At 47.0% G+C, this 24,946-nt stretch overlaps 1 protein-coding gene across 10 annotated transcripts in view; it reads right to left on the reverse strand.

Annotated features, from left to right (window-relative positions):
• The window catches only part of Msi2 (musashi RNA binding protein 2), a 374,256-nt gene that overhangs the window by 113,770 nt on the left and 235,540 nt on the right, over positions 1-24,946 (reverse strand). For all 10 annotated transcript variants that reach the window (XM_031354282.1, XM_031354278.1, XM_031354276.1 and 7 more), the window contains exon 7: positions 20,826-20,874. In XM_031354282.1, coding sequence (XP_031210142.1) covers positions 20,826-20,874 — 49 coding nt within the window. The remainder of the gene's footprint in view (positions 1-20,825; positions 20,875-24,946) is intronic.

Below are 24,946 nucleotides of genomic sequence, written 5' to 3' on the forward strand. Positions count from 1 at the left end.
GGGGGCTGGCGAGATGGCTCAGCGGTTAAGAGCACTGACTGCTCATCTGAAGGTCCTGAGTTCAAATTCCAGCAACCAAATGGTGGCTCACAACTATCTGTATGTAATAGGATCTGATGCTCTCTTTAGGAGAAGTGGTGGCGCACGCCTTTAATCCTAGATCTTGGGAATCAGAGGCAGGTAGATTTCTGAGTTCAAGGACAGCCTGGTCTACAGAGTGAGTTCCAGGACAGCCAGGGCTATACAGAGAAACCCTATTTCAAAAAACCAAAAAACCAAAAAACAAACAAAAACAAAACAAAACAAAAACAAAAAACAAAAAACCAAAACAAAAACAAACAAACAAACAAAAACCACACACACACACACCAAAAAAAGGGATGGTAGACTGTGGGTGTTAATTTCAGAATGTACACAGTCTGTCTTTCACTCTTTCTCCTGAAAATAAAGGCCGATGATTTTACAGCTGAGGAGGTGAGGCCAAAAGGAGGTCCACGTGCTACTCTAACGAAGCTACAGCGGTGAGGATCAATCAGAAATAGAGGTGCAATATTATTCTTTCTTCACAGACACAATCAAGACCTAAACTGCCTGCACTGCAGTGGGCGCCGCACGAGACAACCTATTTGTCGCAAAGCAGATGCCAACTTCTTTTCTCAGACCATAAACACCCCTAGGGTAGGAAGCAGGCACATGTAACGGGCCAAGTCTCAGACGGATCCATGCACAATTAGGCACTTAATATATGCTCTGTAACAGCTCTGTCTTTGACCAAGTCCAAAGCTGGGGGCCGGGGGGGGGCAGGGGGTCTCTGTGTAGGCAGACACTTCCAGAGCTGGAGGGAATTATCTACCGTGAAGTGCAAACAGCATTTTAGTGGGAGATTATTTTCTTTTAAGCAACCGTAGGAAGTAGGAGAAATGAGGTGCACACACATGGACGCCTTCCTGTCAACACACTGCTCATTAGAGTGCCCCTCTTCCCCAGGGTTATGCTGAAGAATCTTTTAGAAGGTCGGATGGCCATGGGACCCAGGAAACAGAGACCATGACTTCCTGCTGAAGTGTAGTCTGAGAGCATTTTTCTCCTTGCCAGTCCCTCATGTTCCCTTCAACTTATTGGGCCCTGGTGTTTACAGCTCACTACACCACAAATCTTTATTTCCCGTCACCCACTGGCCCAAGCTGTCCCCACTCCCTGTTTCTCCCAGACAAGTTAATAAGATGGAAGGCTCCCTAGAGGCCTGGAGCCGGGCGAGCATTATCACTTGGAAACGAGGCAGAAATCCTGACACACGGAAATGACTTCAAGCCTATTAATTACCCTTTCTTCTTTGGCAGATCTTTTGAAAGAAAGCTTGACAAATTGAAAGGAAGGCTAGGACCGCCCCTCCGCCCCAATTAAGCCCCTACTCCCACCCCAGTAACACAAATCTGATTTCTGCTCTCTCTAAAAACAAAAACAAAACTGAAACCCACCAATTTCTCACACTGGTACCTACCCCAGGTCTGCTCTCTGGGATCCTTATGAGCCCCTCTTCACAGTAAAGACCTGGAAGCTGGAGACCCTCAGGAGATGAAAGAAGAGTGGTGTGGACAGGGCTTTGGTCACCCTGGGACCTTTACTGCCGGTGGAGCCCTCTGAACACGTGGAGGGAGGATGTAACCAAACACAGGAATAGCTACGCAGCCATGAGCCTTGGACTTGTCTTCCCTGCGACTGCCCAGTGTCCAGTAACCCCCAGGACAAGCTGCAAAAGACCCACCCAGGGAACTCTGGGGGCTAGAAGAAGTGAAGTGCTTGGTGAACCAAGTGGGCCCTACATTTCCCTGTTTTACTGTCTTCTACTCTGATAATGACTCGATTCCAAGTTTGCCTGCGTAGCCCCTTCCTTCGGTAAAACTGAGGGGCTTATTTTAATTCTCCAGAAACTTCCAGCATAGACATCTAATAAATACTCCCGCATGGATTCCATGGGCGCTTCAAACAGGACAATAGATTTTCTTCTTAAAGTCTATTCCATCCACCAAATTTACAAATGACACCATCTCCTCAGTTGCCAAGAGCTCAGCGTCTGCGTCATAACCCCCAATCCAGTCTACTGTAATATTTGCTCTTGCCTTTGAATTTGGATTCTGGTCCCCTGGCCTCTCTAGCCCTCCACTGCAGCCCAAGCCCCTGCTGGAGCTCTGCAATGGTGGCCAAAGGTCCTCCCTATATCCCATCATGCACCTGGCCCTTTCTCTTCAGTTCTAGAGACAGTGGAGTCATTTGCCTGGTCCAGTTCACTTTCTTTTCATGATCTAGCCTGTCCACTTCTCTCATGTCCACTGCTCTCATCTCAGCCCCCGGCTCTCTCTCTTCTCTCCCCATGCTAGCAGTGTGCCATGTCCTTGCCCATTCACCTTCTTGGAATGCCTTTCCCATGATTCTCTGCCTCCCAACTCAAATGGCTCCTTCTCAGGGAGGCCACTCCCAAGCACCTGTACTCTCCCTGAGTGGAGCTGAGCCCTCACTATTATCTGCTGCACCTTCTCCTCAGCACTTAGCAGTACCAGAAATAGTTTCTGTTTTCTCTTGGTGGCAGTGGAGGCTAAACCCAGGGCCCTGGACATTCTGGACAAGCAAGCACTCTTATCATTGAGTTACAGCCCCAACCTTTAAATTATGGGATGCACATCCCTTTTCCCCAGAGGACAGGAGCTTACGGCAGACTAGGTCTTAGTTTACCTTGTTCCTCATAGTACTGCTAGACACCAGTACAGTACCTGGGTCATAGAAAGTGTCTGATGTTCCTAAACCGAGTGGCTGGCGATAACACAGTCAAGGGTACCAAGCATAGGATGGATCCCTACATTGGAGCTGGGTTACCACTCTGTCCCAGGCTATATCCTGTCAGCTGAGGGAGCCTAGAGGAGTACTGAGATGGGATAGAACACACAGGGCTAGTTCCAGGAAAAAAAAAAGAAACTAGCAAAAGCGACATCAAGCTAGACGCATCAGACCCCCAACAACCCTGGAGTGCCCCTGACTACTGTCCCACGGAGCCTTGCCAAGAGCATGTTGGACTTGTATTCATTCCATGCCTGGTTTTGACAAAGGCAAGGCCCACCCACCAGGGCTCTATTTTCATGGTACATAGTCACCATATCTCATTTTAAACTCTAACAAAATCTTTAAGCCATTACCTCAGAAATCATCATTAAATCATTTGTTCGTTTTTATTAGCATCCCAGTAATTAAAGAGAATCATATTTCAGAAATCTTTAGCTGCACTTATCAAAACCCACCCTCCAACCAATCAATTAGTATTACAATAACCACGGTCCCTTGTTGCTGCCGCTATTAGCATTTTGATTGAATGTCTGCTGCAAAGTGACTGGCAACAGAAGATTGTGCTCGAAAAGTAACGTTTCTTTATTCGTCACCACTGAACCTTGTCTGGTTGTCTCTAGTCTGCACTCAAAAAGAGACAAGACGGTTCCCAAAAGCAGTCACTTTAGTCATGGGTTCTATTTTCATGAGGTGTTTGATAAACTAGCTTTCATCGCTCTGGAATCACCAGCTCCACACAGGGGCCTCCGCTCTCAGGAGCTATAGCCCAGCTGTCTCACACTGATGGGATGGTGGGGTGATGAGGGTCTCTTCCGCAGCCTTCCTACTCTCTACCCCCATCACCATAGATACCAGGTCATCACAAATTGTCCCATCAGGAGACTCAGGTCTAATAATACCTGTGCCAGAGCAGGCGGTAGCCACCATGACTGCCATGGAAGACCATCATTATATAACCAGCTTCTCCAGCAGGCACTTGGAAACCTGATGTTCTAACATTCAGACTGAAGTCATAATAATAAAAGCACCAGTCAGAATAGAGATGGGTTAACGAAATCTATTATGGGAAGAAAATGGCTGTCTTCAAATCACAGGAATTGACATGAGTTCATTTCCTTACTGCTCCACCAGATAGCTCTATGTCCAGATGCCCCACACCCCATCACAGATACCCTCTGTGGATAAGTAAAGATCACTTGGCACACCATGCAACCAAACCAACTCTGTAACCTTTCAATATTCCTCTAGTCAGCCGCCAAAGGTTCTTTGATGACAGGAGATACGCTTTGAACAGGGAAAGGCTCAGAAGTAGGGATGATTGCTGCTGTAAAAGACACATGCTCCAAATGATAAATATGGCAGCTGTCAAAATGCTATGTACCTGTCAATCTCTCTGTCTGTCCATCTCATTCATCTATCTGTCCATGCACCCACCGACTCACCTAACCATCCACCCACCTCCCCAGCCACTCATTCACACACCCACACATCCATCCACTTACCCATTCACCTACCCACACACCTATCCATCCATCCACCTGCCCATTCATCCATCCATCCATCCTCCCAGCCATCCATCCATCCACCCACTCATCCATCCATCCACCTACCCACCCATCCATCTTCTCCGTCCAGTTCCAATTCACAGCAAAGTATTTGCATGATCTTCATCTCCCGTGTAGATGACCTTGGCCTATGGAACCTCTTTCTGTTCCAAGCTCTCCCTTCTCAGTCCCTGATTAAAATATGCAACCGTAACAGGCATCACGGGGCTATAGTAATATTTTGTTAAGTTTTGTTTTGTTTTGTTTTAAAAGTCTGCCGCAATCCAGGGGAGATAAAGGAAAATAAGGAAGTGTGAGCTCCCCTTGCTTCGTTCCTCTCGGCCCCATTTCCTTCTCCTCCTCCCCAGCTCCTGTCTCTACCTTGGCTGCCAGCCAAGGTTTTATATTAGTGTCAGGTAGCAATTTCATTTTTAAAATGCTCTTATCAAGGATTTAAGGTGAAAGATAAGAGCAGTACAGTAAATCTTCATAAAGGAGCATAGTGTGAGGCGTAGTATTTTACAAATCAAAACAGTTAACAAAATGAGGAGGCAGGGATAGGGAAACAGAGCGAGTTTAAGCAGGGGCTTGAGGATGGGAGAGGTGGTGCTGTGTTAAATAGAAAGATCATCTTTCAGCTTTCCAAGCCCCCTTTGGTAATGGCGTTGGCATATTTGCTAAGGACTGCATGGACAGTCCAATTTCCATTTTAAAATAGGATGTTTTTAGATGGCATGTATACCGTCAAACCATTATACACACTTAACTGGGGGTTTTTGTCGGAGTCATCTGACCTGCAGCATGTGTTGCTAACATCACTGCTTCATTATTTATCAACTCAATTTCTTCATGAAATGACTAATAACATGGCCGCAGCTGCTCTCCCCTTCCCACTCCAGCTGCTACTGCCCAGGCAGAAGCAAGAGTTGCTAGCTACCTGCCGGGCCTTACTATCCACTCTGCTAAAGAACCTGAAGGGGGGGGGGGAATAAATAAATAAAACAAACCAGAAAACCAGAAGAACAAAACAAAACAAACTCTACCACCACCACCAGCAGCACCAGCACCAGCACCACCACCACCACCAACAACAACAAACCTACAACAACAACAACAACAACAAACACAGCAGAACAGACCTGGGCGATGCTTGTAGATGGAACTACTCGGTGGAAGCCACTACCCAGGGAAGGTGTGCTGGGCAAGAGGATCTAGGGGACTCTCAGTTCTGCAGTCAAGGAACCATACATTTAAACTATGACATACACAGAGCAGGGAACTGCTTGGTTCATGCCTATTAACTCACTCAGCACTGGGGAAGTTGAGGCAGGAGATTAGGAGATTAAGGCAAGCCTAAGCTACAAGAGACTCCACCTTAAAACAAGCAAATAAGTGAAGGGCACGGGACTGTGCACCTTTAACTGCAGCACTTGGGAGGCAGAGGCAGAGGCAGAGGCAGAGGCAGAGGCAGAGGCAGAGGCAGAGGCAGGCAGATTTCTAGGAGTTGGAGGCTAGCCTGGCCTACACAGTGAGATCCTGCCTCAAACACACAAAACAATAGAAAGAGCAGAGGAGGTAGCTCATTTGGGAAAGTGTTGGCTTGGTGTGCTCAAGAACATAATTTTGATCCCTGGAATCTATGGGTAAAAAGCCTGGGATGGTGGCCTGTGCTGTGTTCCCGGTGCTGGCTCTTCAGAGCCAGAGTTCCTGGGGCTGGCTCCTCAGCCAAGCTAGCCAACTTGACAAGTCTAAGTCTTTTGCCTTAAGAAAGGAAAGAGAAGGGAAGAGGTTGATCTGAAGCACAATGGTTGAGGTTATCCTCTGGCCTCCACATGGACCTACACACACACACACACACACACACACACACACACACACACACACACGCAGGACTGACTTTTCTAATTTGATTCTTTATAGTATCTTTGACTACAGTGTATTTTTAACAAAGACCACATAAAACTCAAAGGAGCCCCACCCTCCTTCCCTTTCACACAGCTTCTCTGATACAAGTATACACCTCAAGCATCCTACAGGAGCATCCCACCCCTACACAAGGCTGAGCTGCAGCCCCAAAAAGGCAACAAAGCTTTGAAATCTAGAAAAATAAAAATCATGACAAGGGTGCTTATTCTAGCTCTTTCTAGGAGCTTGCCAATCTCCTTGGGACGTACCTGCAAATTCACAATAAATAAAAACACGCAATTAGATGATATCCTATTTGCCAACGAACAATTCAATTGTCCATTAAAACCCATAGTTCTAAAAATAGCGTCAAAAGAAATTATTAAGAATTGTGGGTACACGTGTTTCTGTTGTAAAACAGATTAGCACCGTGGGCAAAATACAAAGCTTCTTTTGTAAATCTTGTCCACCCCTCCCCCCCCTTTGAGAGGTAACACAGAATGGGGGAGGAAGCAAATTAAACCATAATTTTCAGGCTACATTTTTTTTCTTATTGTCAGTCAGAAAAATTGCCAGGTGTTTCCAGCATCATTTATACATAAACATACGAGCTGAATCAGGAAATCTCTTTCCAGGGCAAATGAATCAACTTAATTAAAAGGAGACTTCAGATGCCAAGACCAGAGAAATTTTGGGTCTATGAGGGCAGAACTTCCTACCTGGTCTGGTAGGGAAAGTGCAGAAGCAATTTGAGTTGACCACAGTTCTCCGGCTAAAACATACCTTCCTATGGGCCCACCAAGTAGACATGCAGACTGCAAGACTGAAGAGGAGAGAGAGAGAGAGAGAGAGAGAGAGAGAGAGAGAGAGAGAGAGAGAGAGAGAGAGAGAGAGAGAGAGAGAGAGAGAGAGAGAGAGAGAGAGAGAGAGAGAGAGAGACTCGCCTGTGTCAACGACTGGTGTCTTCCTCATTCACTCCTGCACCTGAGACATGATGATTTCGCTAGGCCGGCTGGCCAATAAGCTCCAGGGATCTTCTGTCTCTGCCTCTCTGTAACTGGGACTAAAGATGTACGTGGTGGCCATACCCAACTTCTTACATGGGTGATGGAGGTCTTTGAAAGGTCCTCAAGATCCTCCTGCTTTTGTGGTAAGCATTTTGCCAACAGACCTACTTCCCCAACCCTCCAGTTTTATTTTAAAAACTTACGAGACTCCTGTGTGCTCTAAGCTGTCCTTGACTTCATTATGGAGCTGAGGATGATCTAGAAGTTCTGATCCTCATGCCTCTTACCTTCCCAATGCCAGCATTGGGCATGAGCTGCTGTACCCTATTGTGTGGTACTGGGGAATCGAACCCAGGGCTTTGTTTGAGCATGTTAGGAAAGCACTTTAGCAACTGAGTTACATCTCTAGCCCCTGGGCAGAGTCTTTAAATCAAACCAATACTTTCAGGCTTTTTCTTAAACTCGTAAGCAGCAGCCTTCTAGCATGCCTTGTGCTTTTCTAACAACCAAGAACTTTCTCGAGCCTGTTGCTTTCCTTAGGTACAGGAGCACAGGTCCGAAAACCAGACCTTGACTACAGGTCCCAGATACAGACCAGGATCTGCTTTGATAAGTTATGAAGCTCTAAGAGTCCTTGGGAGAGTGAGTGAGCCAAGAAGGGATCCTAGCCCTGAATGTCTGCTAGTATCTGTTGAGGTAGTGATGAAAGGGCATGAGGCTCCCAGCTCTTGGGCTCACGCCATTGACTGATTGACCTAGGGTGGGACCCAGAAGTTTGGTGAGGCTTTGAAATTCTCCAGCTGACCCTAAGGTTGAAATCCCTGATCTAGCTCTTACCTCTGGCTTTGCAACCACCACTCATCATACACAGTGTCTAACAGCAAACTTGGGCTAACTTAGCTCAGTGCTGACACGCAGGCATCAAAGCTGGCCCTGGAGGGTTAAGCAGCTCTTGGGTTATTAGTAAAATATGAGCTGCATGCCGAAGGACTTGAGAGAAAAGGTGGACTCTGATGGAAACATATCCATGTCCCCCCCTAAGGTGGTGTTGCTGATGGGTTCCCCAGATTCACTGTGTATCTGGTTCTTACTCAGTGGGCCCACAGCAGCTAGGTGGGAGGTGGGAAGAAGGAGCCCAGGGCTGGTGAGAGACACAGAACAGGGGTCATTCTTACTTCTGTGCCTATTCTGGGCCCGAATGGATGATGTCACCACTAGCGGCAGTGGAAAGCAGGGCCATGAATCATCCATGAACCAGCCCAGCCCTCTGAGATAATAAATTGATGTCAGTGCTACGCATGTCCGCTGCCGAGCTGGTGGAGGACTGGCTTTGCCTAGGGTGCTGGGCTGCAGCCAGAGAAGGGGGTGCTTTCAATTATCTCCCAATACTAAGATGGGCAGCGAGTGGAGGGAGACATTTCTCGTTTGCAGGGAGTGCTCAGAGGCACACAACTCTCATCACTTTTAAATCCTGGCAGTTATTTTTGTACACTGCTGGGCTTGCCGGGCACACCTGAGGGACTAACAGAAGCCCATCCTATGCTAGGGTGTCATTACCCATCACTGCCTTGTCCACCAGCTCCCTTATAACCAGAGATCTGTAAGTTTTACCCTTCTGACCTGCCACTGATGTAATTTAAAAGTTCACTCCAGGATTGGATCTGCTAAACCCTTACTTGAATAGGTTTCCAGGACAGATAACATAAGCAAATCAAGGTGGCTTCATGATAAGCCTTGAAGTATATGGTTATTTTGCTGGTCCCACCCCACCACCCAAGGTGGGGGAGGAGGTATGCTGGGGTGCCCAGGTTGACTGGCATATACACCAACTCTTTTGGTTCCAACAACACCCTCTTCTGTGCTTTATTTTCCTAAGTAGCCAAGGAGACAGAACAGGCCACTTGGGGTCCCACCCATCTTGGTAGTTAGAGTTGGGAATTCTGACAGCTCTTAACTGTGCTGGTCATTTCTTGACTTCTAAAGAAATGACTGAGCCCTGGGTTGCCACTTAACTAAAAATTAAATCTCAGAATTTTTTCAAGTGTTTTTTTCCTACACACACACACACACACACACACACACACACACACAAAATCTCTAACATTCCAATATCAATGTGGGGGGTGGTCTCGGTTACTGGGCTTATATTAGGTTTATCTGCATTAGGATTGGGGAATGTGCTCTCAGAGACACAAAAGGTCTCTTTTCCCAATTCCTTTTTTAAAAAAAATATTCATTTAAAAAATTAAGAATATTAATACAACATCATAAAATGATTTGGTTCATCTCTCCTTCCCTTCTTTTATAGCCCAGGCTTGCCTCAAACTTTCTAGATAGCTGAGGATAACCTTGAACTTCTGACTTTCTTGGCTCCATCCCCAATCCCAAGCACTAGGATTGCAGGCACACTTCACCATGACTCAGTGCTGAAAATGGAGCTAAGGCTTTCCATATGCTAGACAGGCACTCTGCATTAACAGACACACCCCCATCATTATCTGTATTAACAGATACACCCCCACGCCCCTCCCTCTAATGTCTCTGGCACATAATTTGATTGAGAAAAGCCATCGATAGGAGTGGGCAGACGAAAAGAATTACCCATGGCCACCAAGACAGCAGGCCACTAAAAGCAAGGCGACATGACAGAGTAGCAAGCACTGCTTTGCCTTCAGTGTTATTTTCACAGTGTTTCTCAAACAGCACCACAGACGGATGGACTGGGTAGGGGACACGGTGCTGAAAGTCACAGTCTACTCCTGTACTGGTTCTGGCAGCTAGATGACAGACACCAAGGCACTGGGACACTGGCAGGGCTGTGCTCTAAGGGAAGCTGTGCTCTGGGTGTCTCTGCACTCCTTTGGCTTGCAGCTGCATTGCTACAGCTGTTGGTTCTGAATAAAAGACACCATTCCTCCTATGTCTTCCTTTGTATGTCCCTTCTTACAGGGATCCTGGTCATACTGGATCAAACTCCTCCAGTAAGACATCATCTTAACTTGATTTTATCTTCTGAGACTCAGATCTATTTCCAAATATGATTGTGCTGTGAAGTAGTTAGATCTTTAATGTACCTTTCGAGAGAATCTGCCTCAATCTATCACATCCTCCACTGTAGAAAGTTCCATAGCCAAACCATGGTTGGACGGCAAGCTGCAGCCTGCAATCCCCAACCAGTGGCCCTAACAGAATTCTTCTAGTAACAAAATAACACTAGTGGTTAACACTAGCTGGAGAGATGGCTCAATCAAGAGCACCTGCTGCTCTTGAAGGGGACCTATATTTGATTCTCAGCATTCACATTTGGTGGCTCACAATGGCCTGTAACCAACACCCTCTTCTGGCCGTTGAAGGCAACCATACTCATGCGCACATTCCCATTCACAAATGTTCAGAGACACATAGACATGGACACACATCTCACCATTTAACAGTGGGATGAGTGTGAAGCTAACATTTGCAAGTAGTCTCTTGAGTATCAAATGCTTGATACAGATGCCACATAAGCCTCAAGACCAGGAGTTAACATCAACCACCCTTTTAACAGAAGAGAAAACAGGCTCAGGAAAGGCCAACAATGTGTCTACAGTCAAACAGCTTGCTGTTCAAATAGGTGGTTACAATTTGAACCTTGAAGTGTGACACCTACCCGAAGTGCTCACCTCTTTCTCACAGAAGCCTGGGCACACCCCCAGGGTCATTAAGAGGGTATTTCCTAGACTCTGCAATTCTAAACAAAGAAGACACAGGGGATGAGCCTCTATCTGATGGCTGTGCCAGCTCCTCATGCTACCTAACCTTCTTGTTGGAGGCGGCGGGTCTAAATCTCTCCTTTACTTATAAGGCACTCTGGAATGTAGAGCCTCCCTGTTTTGATCTCTCCTCTAGTCTTGGGTGAAATGAAGCAAATGGGGTTCTCTTCAGGCTAGGGCCAGGCCAGCCATACTAATAATAACCTGTTGTCTGAGAAGATCAGCAGCTACTAAGAAAGTCCCCTCCACCCAGCCCCGTTGATGGAACAGCCAAGATAGAGGTAGCTCAGTACAGAGGAGAAGTTACAGTCTGGTTGCACCAGAGTGTGTCTAGCAGTGGCCAAGGCAGAAGCCGTCATTCCTCCCTCTGCTGAGTTTTATATACCCCCCAGTTATGGGTATTTCCTGGACTCTGCAGCCCAAACAAAACAAGGACACAGGGGAGGAGCCTCGATCTGATGACTGTGCCAGATCCTCATGCGTTTTTTTTTTTTTTTACAAACCGAATATACATCATACATAAATTAAAAACCGAGAACACAATTAAAAAGCGTCCCTCTACCTCTGTATTTCTGGCCATTGAATCTCGTTTCTCAGAAGCAGAATGAGTTTTGATGTACATACGTTTGAATCCGAGAGAACATGTGTATGCATGCATGAAGCATATGGGATGCTTTACTGTGGCCAAATAATGTAAGCCTCAGGCTAACACAATATCAGCATGTTATCTGGTAGATAAGGGGTCTGTATCTTAGAGAGGTTACGTAACCCACACAGCCGCACTACAGAGCTACCATTCCAACTCTATGGCCTAAGGGCCAGGAGCTTATCTTAATCACTACAGCATTCCAGGAAAAGTCTACACTCCTGCAATGCGTGTTGTAGGCAAAGGAAAACTAAAACATTTTAAATACTGGGGTCTCCCTAACTCAAATATAGATCTTTGTATTCGTAAAGAAACTCAACCCATGCTCTTGTGGGAAGAAAAGTGCGGGTTGCTGAGTACTCCCCACTTGCTCTGGCATGATGCTCTCAGCTGGGAACTCTCGGAGCAGGTTATGACCTCACACTCAAGCCAACTCAGGGCTCAAAGATTTACTACCTCACCAGGGGCCATGTGGCTGCCCCTAAGCTTGGGCTGCTTAGAGAGTCTGTGTTTGTAGTGATACAGGCGAGTCGGAAATCCTGGCATTCCTGGCCCTTGAACACCCAACGGCAGCTCAGGCGCAGAGCTGTACAACTGGCGTGGGTGGAGGGGTGGAAGGATGCTCTCCTCGGAACCTCTGAGTTCACAGCAGGGTAACTTCCCTTGGCTTTCTGTGACCCGTGCGTGGCCCAGCCCTCCTCGGCCTCCAGAAGTGCACAGGGGTGCCAAGTTAGGAGGCTCTTTTAATCAAGTCGCTAACCCCAGGGCTCCATTCTCTGGGGCCTCTGCACTCTGCCCTCCCCTTGCTCTTCACAGCCTTGGTCTCTGTGGGAACAGAACCCAACAAAAGACTCATTCTGATGCTCTACAAAAACCCACTTCTGGGTCAATGAAGTTCTGACCCCACGCCCACTCTTTCTCTGCTTCCTCCCTGCCCAGCTAGGGAAGGCAGGAAGGTCTATTAGCTCACAGCCCTTCTGGTGCCAGGGCTTTTGTGCCCAGGGCAGAACTTGATGGTTTTTGCCATGGGCGAAAGAAAACACAGCTCCCCCAGGAAGCCAACTACCCCTGACTCCGCAGGCCCCACTAGCCCTTGAACTCCCCCGACCCCGTTCCTGCCACTGCCTTGTTGCTAGGGAGTGGACAGTTCTGTCCTCCAGTCTGCAGAGCAAAGCAGGTGAACAGAAATCAAGTGACTGTGTTGATTAATATCTCAAAAGACAGCGCCGGAATGGGCGCTTCCGGAATTGAGTTACCTCGGGGAAGAAAAAAAAAATTCCAGTGTGCTCCTTGCTTTCCTGTCAGAAATAAAATTAAGGTCTCGGATCGATGTTGCCAGGGCTGGGGACATCTACTGGAATCTTTAATGGCTTCTTCTACATGTTCAAATTCACATTCCCTTTCAACCCTGCCCTTTTAATTGGTTATTTGCGAGGTCATGTTTGCACCAATTTCTCGGGAAGGCTAATGGTGTTTATTTAATGAGAAAATAAAATGTGCAGACAGCTCCGTGGCTGGTATTAAACGAGGGATCTGGGTGGGGGGTTGTGGCTCACTGCTACGCCCTCACTGCTTCAAGGGTATATGGCTCAGGGTACAGAGGCTTATGGGTCCCTCAGGGTGGGGACAGTGAGGGTATATAAGTGGTCCACTCCCTCCTATGCCCTCAGGGTAAGGACAGCTGGATACACAGAACCTTGGGTTCTGAGACTCTGGCAGGTTGGAAGTGGGAGTTCACTGCTTCTATTGAACTTACAGGTTCTCCTTCATCCCAACTAAACTGTGCTCAGGTTCAAGCCTATATGTAACTCTTCTAACAGACTAGCTTGAAGTACCCAAAGCCATCAGCTAAGGCTTACAGGAGCTTTACCTGGTTCCCAAGACCTCTTCTGTACAGGTTAGACCACAAAGGGACACTCAGGAACACCACAATCCTGTCATTCTAATGATTCTTTCCTAGAATCCTGGTTTGGAAATGTCCTTCTTCAACATCTACCCACACTGACGATGGAGGAAAGGTTTACTCTGGGGAGAGAACAGGGTTTTCATGTCACCCCACCAGAACCACATACTTGTTGATAGCCGCCAAATGGCAAGTTTCAGGGCTTCCTCACACTACAGCCTGGAATGAAAGCTCTGAGGGTCAGGCCCTCAGCTGCAGGCATCTGTGACAGGCAACTGCCTGTCAATTGCAGAATTAGTGTCAATGCCAATAATGACCCGCCACTGGTTTACAGTTGTTCAATAAACCTGTTAATGCATCTCAAACTTTGAACAGAACGGAAGAGGTGGAAAAGAACAGGCCAGTGGGATGACTCAGTGGATAAAGGGGCTTGCTGCTCAAACCTGACAATTTTGATTTCTGTCCCTGGATCCCAAGTAGGGATGGAAGAAGAGATCTAACTCCACAAAGTTCTCACACTATGGCACACACAGCCACATGCCCTCCCACTCCTCTCTCTCTCCCTCCCTCTCTCTGCCTCTCTCTCTTTCTCCCTCTACCCTCCCCCCTCTCTCTCTCTCACACACACAATAATAAATCAAAAATTTTAGAAAGAGGTAGGAAAATATTACAGCTATAATTCTAGTAGGGCCAACAAACAGGTCTTGCTCTAGACCCTACAGGTGGGCACTAGTAAAACATCCTGCCATGTTATAATAAGTGATAACAACTGAGACACTGCTCATCCTTACCACGTTTTCAGTCCTCTATCAAACACACACACACACACACACACACACACACACACACACACACACACAGGAAGGCAAATATAGATAGATATAGATTTAAATTTATAGAGTTTTATTATTTTATGTAGAGTTTTGCCTTTATGTATATCTGTGGACCACAGGAGCTGATCCTTGAGGAGGCAGTGAGCCTCTATATGGGTGCTGGGAATTGAACCCAGATCCTTTGCAAAGCTGGTCCTCCCACCAAGTAAATAAAATCAATTCTAGAATCTTACAAGGGAGGCATGCCGATATTATCACTTTGCTTGGCATCTTTCACTAGCAAACTGCTGCTTGTATTTTTATTTATTTTAAAACAGGATTTATGTATGTTGCCCAGGCTAGCTTTAAACATGTAATCCTTCTGTTTCAGTGTCCTGAGTACTGGGGTTCATTATTATAGGCTGAAAAATCCGTAATATCATTTATTGCCTCCTTGAATTTCTTTTTACATGCCTCTGGGTTTTTTTGACAAATAGGCGTCAATAAACAAATAATTATAGTTCTACCCTTAATCATCTTTATATGGTGTATAAAAAAGAGTCAATCTGGGCTAGGGAGGTCAATTTCAAAAGCGAGCATCTGGCAGGTTTTCAAGACATTAAGTACTGGTTTTTTTTTTTCCCCCTCCTCAGGAAAGCATTATCTTCTTCTATCATGGCTTCAGTTACATTTTCCTGGCATCATTTTAATAAATAAACTGCTTACACAAATCATTGAGACCTTAAACTTGGGCCAACTGCTTTTGGGGTGGAGACTGAGCAGGCTTTGAGAGAAGAGCCAAGGTCTAGGTCCAATGGCCTTGAGGTGAGCCTGCTGAATGCTGCAGGCTCTGGCAGATCTGCCCACACTGTGCCTCTCCAGTTGCTACATGGTACGTAGTCCAGGGAAAGAACCTCTCAGTTCCAAAGACACGATGGTGGCTGGTGCCCAGGAAGGGTTGTTTTGGTGGGGTAGGGACTGTTTGGAGCCCTTGCTTCGCTCCTAAGTCATTAGCATTGCCCTTAGTAAGTGACCGAAGCTGTTGGGAAGAGCGGTCCATCACTCTAATCTCTGTTTTGCTCTCAGTGTATCCTATTCCCTTGTCTCTGGCAATGGTCCACAGCAAACAGGCCTGCTGGGTAATGGAGTCACAGGGATGGCAGGGCCAGAGACTATTTTCTCTCTAGCCAATCCTCCTGGCTTCAAAGACACCCCATTCATTTCCCACAGGTGCCCCCAACTGTCCAGCTCTTCCCCTGGAGGGACCCAGGAATTCAGAGTTCAGGAGCCATGGTCTAAGGTCACAGGAAGGGTCTGACAAGGTTTTCCTTATTGACAGGGGTTCTGTTCTTTTGGGAAGAGGTGAGTGTAGACAGAATCGACTTCAGCAGCCCACATGCCTACATTCCATACACTCTAGAAAAGAGAGCTGAGCTACCCTTCTCTCCCTCCCACCAGCAAAAGAGCAAATTGGAAGGACACTGTTACTGCCCTCTCTACTTTTCCCTCAGGTGCTCGCTCCAGCCCCACCCTGGGATCAATATCTAATGCTGACTTCAAGATCTTATCTGCCATTTGCAAGGATAAAGCAACGAACTCACCAACACCCCCATTCCCGATGATTAAACCCTTTGATGATCTGCCCAGTATTTTCCAGGCTACCTCTAACAAGCTTTAGAGAGCAAATGAAATGACTCTGAGAAAATTGGAAAGGCATCACTTTCTCTCTCCTCAGGGACATAGATCCTCTCACAGAAGACCATGGGTGAAATGACGGGCAGGAGCAAGGATGGCTCCTAACTTCTACCAGGAGCTTCCTTAAACTTTGTGTGACTTAGTTTCTACCTCTGAAAATGAGGAGCAACATGGACAGCAAGAAGGGAATGGTGTGGGTAGAGAAAACTGTAAGGAAGCAGTCTAGACCCTCATTGAGTCTTCTGTTTGCAAAACTGCTGGGTACCAGGCCCACCTGCTGAGTGGCTGTGAGCTTGAGCTGCAGGCTATACAGGCTGATGTCTCAACTTCTGCCTCCTCTTGGATGCAGCCCGGTTCACCTCTGTCTATTAGTCACATGCAGCCCCTGTGCTGGCTCCAATGCTTGCAGAGTATTGGCTGCTTCTACTGTGATGGGGAACACAGCCTGTTCAGATAACCATGAATCTCTGACAGCAGAAGTCAGGGTAGGTGTTGAGACAGGAGGCCCATTCCCGCCTTCAGAAATGAAGGACATCCTCTACGTCCTGCTTCCCTGGCTGCTGGGAGCACCCTAAGATATCCTATGGTATGCCCCTCTCAAATTTCCTCAGCAGAAGGAGCCTAAGGTCACACCAACTTCCTGAACGGAACACATTCATGGATGGCTCTTGTGGATGCAGACATGACCCCCTCATCCTATTTTGCGCTTGGATAGGCCACCTCATTTCTGATGTCATCAGCGGTCAGATCTCCCTCTAGCCACCCACAGTCAAGGTTTCTTCCTAATAACCCTCCTATAGGCTACTCCCAGTAGAGTTGATTCCCAGAGATCCCACCTACAGGAACTATTCATATATACCCCACCTCATCCCTGGTTGTTTTTTAAAAAGGACACAAAGCTACAAGCCAGACACCCTTGGTTCCTGTAGCTCCCCAATCTCCTTTCCATATTCTTAGAGAAAGAAACTGTAATGGTTGGACACTTGGCAGGTGGGAAGAAAAACCCTAGGCACCTCTGTCCCCAACCCTAGTCCCTGAAGCTAGAAGACCAGCTTTATCTAGAGGTAATGTGGGAGCACACCATACTGCATGGATCCACTGAGAGGCAAAGTCTAAACTCTCATCCCTAAGATTCTCTCCCATGGCTCTAGTGAGACCAGGATGGCCCTTCAGTGGACAGAAGTCAACTGCCACTCAAATATGCCTCAAGATCATCTCTTCTCCACAGGGACCAAAGGGAACAAAGATAGGTAGTAGCAACCAGAAAGCAGAGTGGCAACTAACTTGATCTCTGACTCTTACTGTTGATAAAGACCCAAGGGAGCCCAGACCATAGGCCCAAGTCTATGCCCTCTGCTGTGGCTTGTGACACAATATAGAGGTCCATATTCCTGTGGCCAGGGACCAAACACAGCCCAGGCTACCCAGGCTTCTTGCTGGGCTCCCCCAAGGCAAGTTGGCTAGATGACTAACTGAATCAGTGAGAGATGATGCTTCAGTAATAAAATGGAGTGATCACAGAAGACATCTGATATCTACATGACATCTACATGCCCCACATGTTCAACACAAGTGTGCAGGTATATGCATGCATACATACACAGAGGGAGGAGAGAGGGAGAGAGACAGAAAGAGATAGAGAGCTAGGAAAGTAGCTCATTGTGCTCCAGACCATGGATTTGATCCCAGACCTTGACACACAAAAGAAACAGGACACAGTCGCTGCTGTGACATAGCTCAGCAGACTCCTGAGAGTGTGGGTTCTGACACTGCTGGGAGCCACATTTAGATGCGATCACTCACCCAGAAAAACCTGTTCCTACCTGGGCACACAAAAAGGAGGAGTCTGAAATCAGTAGCCTTGGGCTGGAAGCTACATGGGAACTTAAAAGAGTCTTAGCTCTCTTGAGCCTCAGTAGCTCAGCCATAAAATTGGTAAAGATAATTATCCTAAGAGCTAACACTTATGCACACTTATTCTTGGCCTTATACTTGCCAAACAACACTATTAAAGTAGGTACTTGTCCTGCTTGGATTTTTTTTTTTGGTCAACTTGACACACATCAGAGTCATCTAAGAGGAACCTCAATTGGGAAAATGCCTCCATGAGTTTGCCTGGAGGCACATCTGTGGGGGCATTATTCTTGATTAGGGATTGATGCTGAAGGCACCAGGCAGTCTAAACAAGCATGAAAAAGAAGCCAGTGATCAGGGCCTTGGCTTCCTTTGATGATAGACCAATGTGTAAGTTGAAATAAGCCCTTTCTTCTCCAAGTTGCTTTGGGCCATGGTGTTTTATCACAGCACTGAAAACGCTAGGACACTGCCATTATTACTTTCACTTTATAAATGAACAGAGGAGGCATAAAAATGCGCAGTCATTCCTCCCAAAGTCACAGCAAATCTGTGACTCCCAAGACGGCTGTGAAGGTCGAATTAGGAGAGACAAGAAAATTGTGCTTTGGCTTCTCTTTCTTTTTTGGGGGGCGTGGGGGTGGGGGTGGGGGTGGGGGGTTGGAGACAGGGTTTCTCTGTGTAGCCCTGGCTGTCCTGGAACTCACTCTGTAGACCAGGCTGGCCTGGAACTCAGAAATCCGCCTGCCTCTGCCTCCCAAGTGCTGATTAGTTTCTCATTAAAAAAAAAAAATATATATGTATAGGTTTGCATTTCTATGTGTCAGTCATATAGAAAGAAGCATGTGCATACAGGAGCCCATGGAGGCTGGAAGCCTTGTATCTCCTCCAACTGGTGTTACAGGTAGTAGTCAGTGATTTGAAGTGACTACCAGGAACCAAACTGTGGTCTCTGATACAGCAGCAAGCTCTCTTAACCACTAGGTCATCTCCACAGCCCCTGGACATTTACTTTTTTGCAGACAGAATCACTCTACATTGCCTAGGTTGATTCTTCTGTCTCATCTGAGTAGAGGAGACCACAAAGCCTGTGCTGTCACACCCAGAGTGGTACTTAGGCATCTGTAACAACACCAAGACAATGTTGACGATGACAGAAAATAACCACCAACTGTACGTCACAGGCACACCTTCCTCCTGGCACCTCTCCAGCTCCAGGGTAATAGGGAAAAGGGGAGAGAGAGAGAGAGAGAGAGAGAGAGAGAGAGAGAGAGAGAGAGAGACAGAGACAGAGAGAGAGAGAGAGAGAGAGTGAGAGTGAGAGAGAGAGAGAAAACATTCACGTTTTTGTTTTCCTTCCTTGTCTTCTTTCCTCTCCTCTACCCTGCCCTGGACCATCTAGTGTTGAACTTTCTATCCTGAGGAAAGTTGAGCATATGAGGCCAGCACAGGGTAACCACTTCTGATCACAGGGGATATCGAGAATGTAAACAACAGCAGATGTGGCCGGGAGACAGGCCTCTAGGTTCACTCAGGGCGCCTTCCCTGGAGAAGACCCCACAGCCTTTCATCACAACCCACTTCAAAATCACTGCCCATTCACATTCCATTGATGAGGACCCCAGAAACTCAGCACTTCCAGAGCACAGCAGAATACCGCACTAAGTTATAACCTCCTCTGACTCATCTCCAGGAGGATGGTCTAGATCCCTCCCCTTTTGCCATTCGAAGCAATGATTTGAACATGTTCTTGCTGCCAAGGGTTGCTGAGAGTTCTCTTTGACATCTGTTCAACACTAGGGATCCACTCCCAAGCAAAGCTCAGACATCAGGCAAATCATTTCAAAGGTTTGTGGACCCCCAGGTTGAATGATACCCATTTTCATTTTTTTTCTTTTTCTTTTCTTTTTTTAAACATTTATTTATTTATTTATTTACTTATTTATTTATTTTGGCTTTTCGAGACAGGGTTTCTCTGTATAGCCCTGCTGTCCTGGAACTCACTCTGTAGAACAGGCTGGCCTCGAACTCAGAAATCCGCCTGCCTCTGCCTCCCAAGTGCTGGAATTAAAGGCGTGTGCCACCACCGCCTGGCTAAACATTTATTTATTTATTTATTTATTCATTCATTCATTCATTTATTTATTTCTGGTTGTTGGGAATTGATTTTAGGACCTCTGCTCGCTCCGGTCGGCCCTGCTCACTCAGTCTCTGCTCTCTCCAGCCCAAAGATTTATTCAGACACACCAGAAGAGGGCGTCAGATCTCATTATGGATGATTGTGAGCCACCATGTGGTTGCTGGGATTCAAACTCAGGACCTTCCGAAGAGCAGTCAGTGCTCTTACCCACTGAACCATCTCACCAGCCTGAGACCCATTTTCTATAACATGGATTGGTCAAGGAGAACAAACAAGTACAGTTGTCCCCCAAGCATTTCGAGGCTCCACAGGATCATTCATTCCAATCTGCAATTGTAATCCACTAACAGATTCAAGCAAGGTTTTTCTACCTCCTCTCACTCAGTTCTAGGCCGACAGGCTGCTCCCTGAGCCTTCTTTGATGCAAATTGAGAGTCCAGTTGAGGACTATGAATAATTTCCACTAGGATCACTGAGTGCTGAGGTTGGCTAGGGGCTAAGAGACCCAGGGCCAGAAAGGTAAATTGAACCAGTGTGCCGGGTGTGGCCGCTCAATTCCAGCAAGGGCTCCCCAGACAAGATGGTTTTCACAGTCTGATACCCAGACTCACTGTGGTATGCACAGTGTACTTCCTGGATTCTACATCTTCCTTGTAGTTTTTGTCAATGGGATGGGAGGTGAGAAGCCAGGAGAGAAAGAAGGGACATTCTCTTATGATGGGGCCATCTTACCTCTGTGCCTGTTGGTGGTTTTGTCGAACATCAGCATCGCATCCTCTACCTGAAAACAAACAGAATAAAAGCTGCTTCAGGACTTTTAACGAAATACACAGAACATTACAAATTCAGATTGTGTGGGGGTGAGGACAGCAGTTTCCATTTCTAAAGTAATAGTTGTTCAAATAGAGAATGTTTGTAAAAAAGGCAAGGGGGGTGACAAAATCCCCAAGTCCCCTCAACTTAGCATAATCTTAGTTAAGGGATATGTACTTTCCTTTGTGGGGGAGGGGAAAGGGGGAGGGAGAAGAGGAGGAAGAGAGGAAGAGAGGGAGAGAGAGATATCTCTGTGGGCATCTGCATTCACAAACAAATACACCCCCTGCATGCAATTAAAAATAAATTCTTTTTGAAAATCCATGCCTCTTTTAGAATTGTATTTTATTGTATCATTTGTGGAATGTTATTGTCTATTCTGTTGCATAGCAAATACTTCACGCAGGTCAATACAATGTGACAGCTTAACAGTGTCCCACAGAGCAAGAGGCCACAGCTAACTTCCCTTCCAATGTATATCCAGTTCATTAGGTTATAGACAGTAGACCTCAGCTTCCTCATTCTGACGCTGGACTGGGCTCCCTAAAAGTTGTCAATTAAAGTCCCAATTCCTAGTTCTATGATGGAGTGACTAGTCTTTATTTTTACTTTTTAAAAGATTCAAAATTTTTATGTGCATCCACGTGTGTCTGTGTATATTTTCAATATGTATGTGGATGCCTGTGGACACCAAAAGGTGCTGGATCCCGGGAAACTGGCGTTTTGAGTTGTCTGACGTGCGTCTTGGACCCTCTGTGAAAGCAGTAAGGGCTCTTAACCACGGAGCCATCTCTCCATCCAAAGTGGGTCTTTAAAGCCAACAACGTTAAGATGAGATCATTAGAGTGGGCCTTAATCCTATCATATGAATGGTGTCCTCAGATAAGAACGGGAGGACAAAGACACAGATAGGGCTGAGGAACCACAGGCCAACAAGACCTCCGTAGGAACCAACCCCACCACAGCACAAGCTTGGACTTCTGGCTAAACAGACATGAGAAAAATAGGATTTGGTTGTTGAAACTCTCCAGCCTCTGGCGCTTTGTTGTCGCAGTCCTGGCACCCAGGTATACCGTTGCTAGGGCTCTTTCAAGGCAATCAAGAAGAAAAGTACCCAGGCTGGCTTCTGTCTTTCTCCTCACATACCCTGCAACTCTTGGACATTTCTAGCTGTAGGATTCCACACAGATCTCAAGAAACAACATAAGGCTCCACAATCCACTCCTCTCCTTTGTAGATCTACTCCTTTATGTCACAAGACCCGCCTCAAAGAAGGCTTGCTATGCCAGGGTCAATCACTTGCTTGCTTCCTTCATGGCTTCAGGACTCAACAATGGTGGCCGAAATACAACCCAACCCATGGGCTACACAAACTGTTAGCCAGAGGGCTCTGTGCTTGGGGCAGTCTGGGCGTGTATGTGCCTGGGAAGATCTTAGCATTCTGTTACGCTCAAAGGCTCACAAGAGAGCGGTGGGCTAAGCCACTTGAGGAGGAACCACAGGCCACTCATTCCTCACCCCTCCTGTGTGAAACATTGAAGAGAGGATTAAAACTGTGCCTCTGGACAAACTGAACTTATTTTTCTAGATCCTATCACATACAACAGTGGAGAGAGCAAAGTCCAGGCAAAAATGGGGGGGTGGGGCGGGGAGGCAGGCAAGCATGGGAAAAGGCAGGCAAGCCAGTCTGGAAGAGCCAGTCTGTCTCACTTAAAAATCCCTTCTGGAGGCAAGGCCCCTTTGTTGCTAAGCAACCCAGGCTGAACAAACAGGCCCCTGGGGCCTTCCCCTTCTGGTGCCCCCCACTCCTGCAGTCATTTGCTGTGGAGAGGGTATCCTTATATGCAGGGAGCTGGCCCTCGCTTTCTCCCAGGCACCAGCTGGCGGGAGAGGCGAAGCTAGTTTGAGATCACTTGAACAGGGCCTCCTTCTCCAGGCTCTTCCTGCTCCCCATGCCTTGGCGGGCTTCAAGAGTCCCCCAGACACCTGCTGAGGCCATACGCCTCCCATACACCACCCAACGAAATCACCATAAGATCATCCGGTATGTTTGTACACAGAGCAGTCACACTCAGGCATATGGCATCTCAGACTCAGGCCTTAGGATGCCAGAAGAATTCAGACGCCTGGGGGGCGGGTGTAGGTTGGGGGTATGGCCTGCTGCGGGTGCAGGTAAATGCGACATCTGCTTCTTTGCACCCTTCTCCACATTTTCTGAGATGTTTGCCAAATCTTGATTTTTAACTGAAAATGTCTAACAGCGAAGAAAACAGCCTCCCTTCTGTGTTGGCCATGTTTTGGTACTGAAATTCAGATCCCCGTAGGAAATAAATATTTTGAATTTAAAAAAAAAATTTTTTTTTTCCAAAGCCATGTCTTTCAGCGGTGGGTAATTGGCTCCCCGCTTCCCCTGGCTAAGTTTTCCTGCTTTCTTCTGAAGCCTCCGCATTCCCTCCACCCTGGTGAGCACTGGGGGAGGGATCTGGGTCTGTGTGTGTGTTTTGGGGACAAGCATTGTTGTAGAGAATAGGGCTCTTTCCCCGGCAGTCCAGCTATACAATAGGACTTTCGAAGACCTCCTGAATAGATAAAAGTGTCAGGGTGCAAGAAAAATTCTATTAACGTTTTACAAAATACAACATCTAAGAAGTAGCTGGAGAGAAAGAGAAAGCACCGGGTAGGGAGGAATCAATATGGATAAGACCCAGTGCTGAGGGGTGGGGGCACTTTTCAGTGGTTGCAAACACTTATTAATTCGGAGACGCCATCAAGGCAAATGGAAATCTGGCAGGGCAAAAAGAGCTGAAACCAGAAGAATTTGAATACACAAAGACTGAATAGAATGAAAACCGCCGCCTCACATACGGGCCTGTTTCTCACGGTTCTCAGAGAATCAAACAGAAGCGGCTTATGCAGGAGTCTCCGTCATGGAGTCTGGAGAAATGAGGGGCACAGTTGAGGTGACTGGTGTCAGTGCGGGAGCCAGTTAACTGGCAGCAGTCTCTGCCTCGCTGTCTCACAGGAGCCCCTGTACACAGGGTCACACCTGTAACTCGCACAAAGGAGATGGCTGTGTATCATAAGCCTCCAGGAAGGGCTGAGGAGGGACACATGCTGGGGTTGGAGAGCTATAAGCTGTTGTTTTTCTGACCCGGAGAAGAGAACATCATTAACACTGTGAAATACTCCTCAAGGAACATGGTCCTGGACCTTATTTATAATCAACACGTTGTGTGGGCAATGTCTTTGCATGTTACTGGACGGATTTCCTTGTACCACAAGTGGCACTTGAAGGCCTAACTAGTCTTTTGAATCCCCTGAGGTTGAGAAGGGAGAAGAGTAGGTGTCTCAACCTTAGGTGGCTTGGTCTCAGGCCCTGGAATGAGCCTGGTCTATTTCAGAGAAAAGCTTATTGCAACCATGAGAAGTCTCTAGTAATGACCCAAGGCAGGTCCACATAGGTAGCCTGTGAAAAGCAAAGTCATGAAACTTTTAGGTCAAATAGTTGGGAAGAGGATACTCTCTGCCTTTGAGCCTAGAAGGTCTAGTGTGTGCCCAGTAAATCTCCCTCAGCAGGGTATACATACCAGTGGAAGGAGAGCAACACTGATGGGCTCTGGGGCCATTACACATATCAGATTTGCCCAGAGCCAGTTGGCCCACAGACCTTTCAGGCCCCCCAGGATTTGTATATCTAGTTAAGTCGCAGCTCCTATAGGTACTTCTATAGCCTGTGGCCTCTTTTCCTTCCCCCACCATAAACAGTGAGAGCCCAGACCAAAGAGGTTAAAGACACTGGCCAGAGGTTACTTTCTCCTCTAAAGAATATTCATACCCACACATATATGATGACCCCCCAGCGGACTGCAGCAGCAATCCCTCCTCTACTTGGGTCTTCTTTTCTCTTGACCATTGATCCTCTAACATCCTGAAGAGCTGAGAGTGGAACCAGGAGTAAAAACATGACAAGGGGCCGGGCAGTGGTGACGCACGCCTTTAATCCCAGCACTTGGGAGGCAGAGGCAGGCAGATTTCTGAGT

The sequence above is a fragment of the Mastomys coucha genome, unplaced genomic scaffold (genome assembly GCF_008632895.1).
Source record: "Mastomys coucha isolate ucsf_1 unplaced genomic scaffold, UCSF_Mcou_1 pScaffold5, whole genome shotgun sequence".
Classification (NCBI taxonomy): Eukaryota; Metazoa; Chordata; class Mammalia; order Rodentia; family Muridae; genus Mastomys; species Mastomys coucha.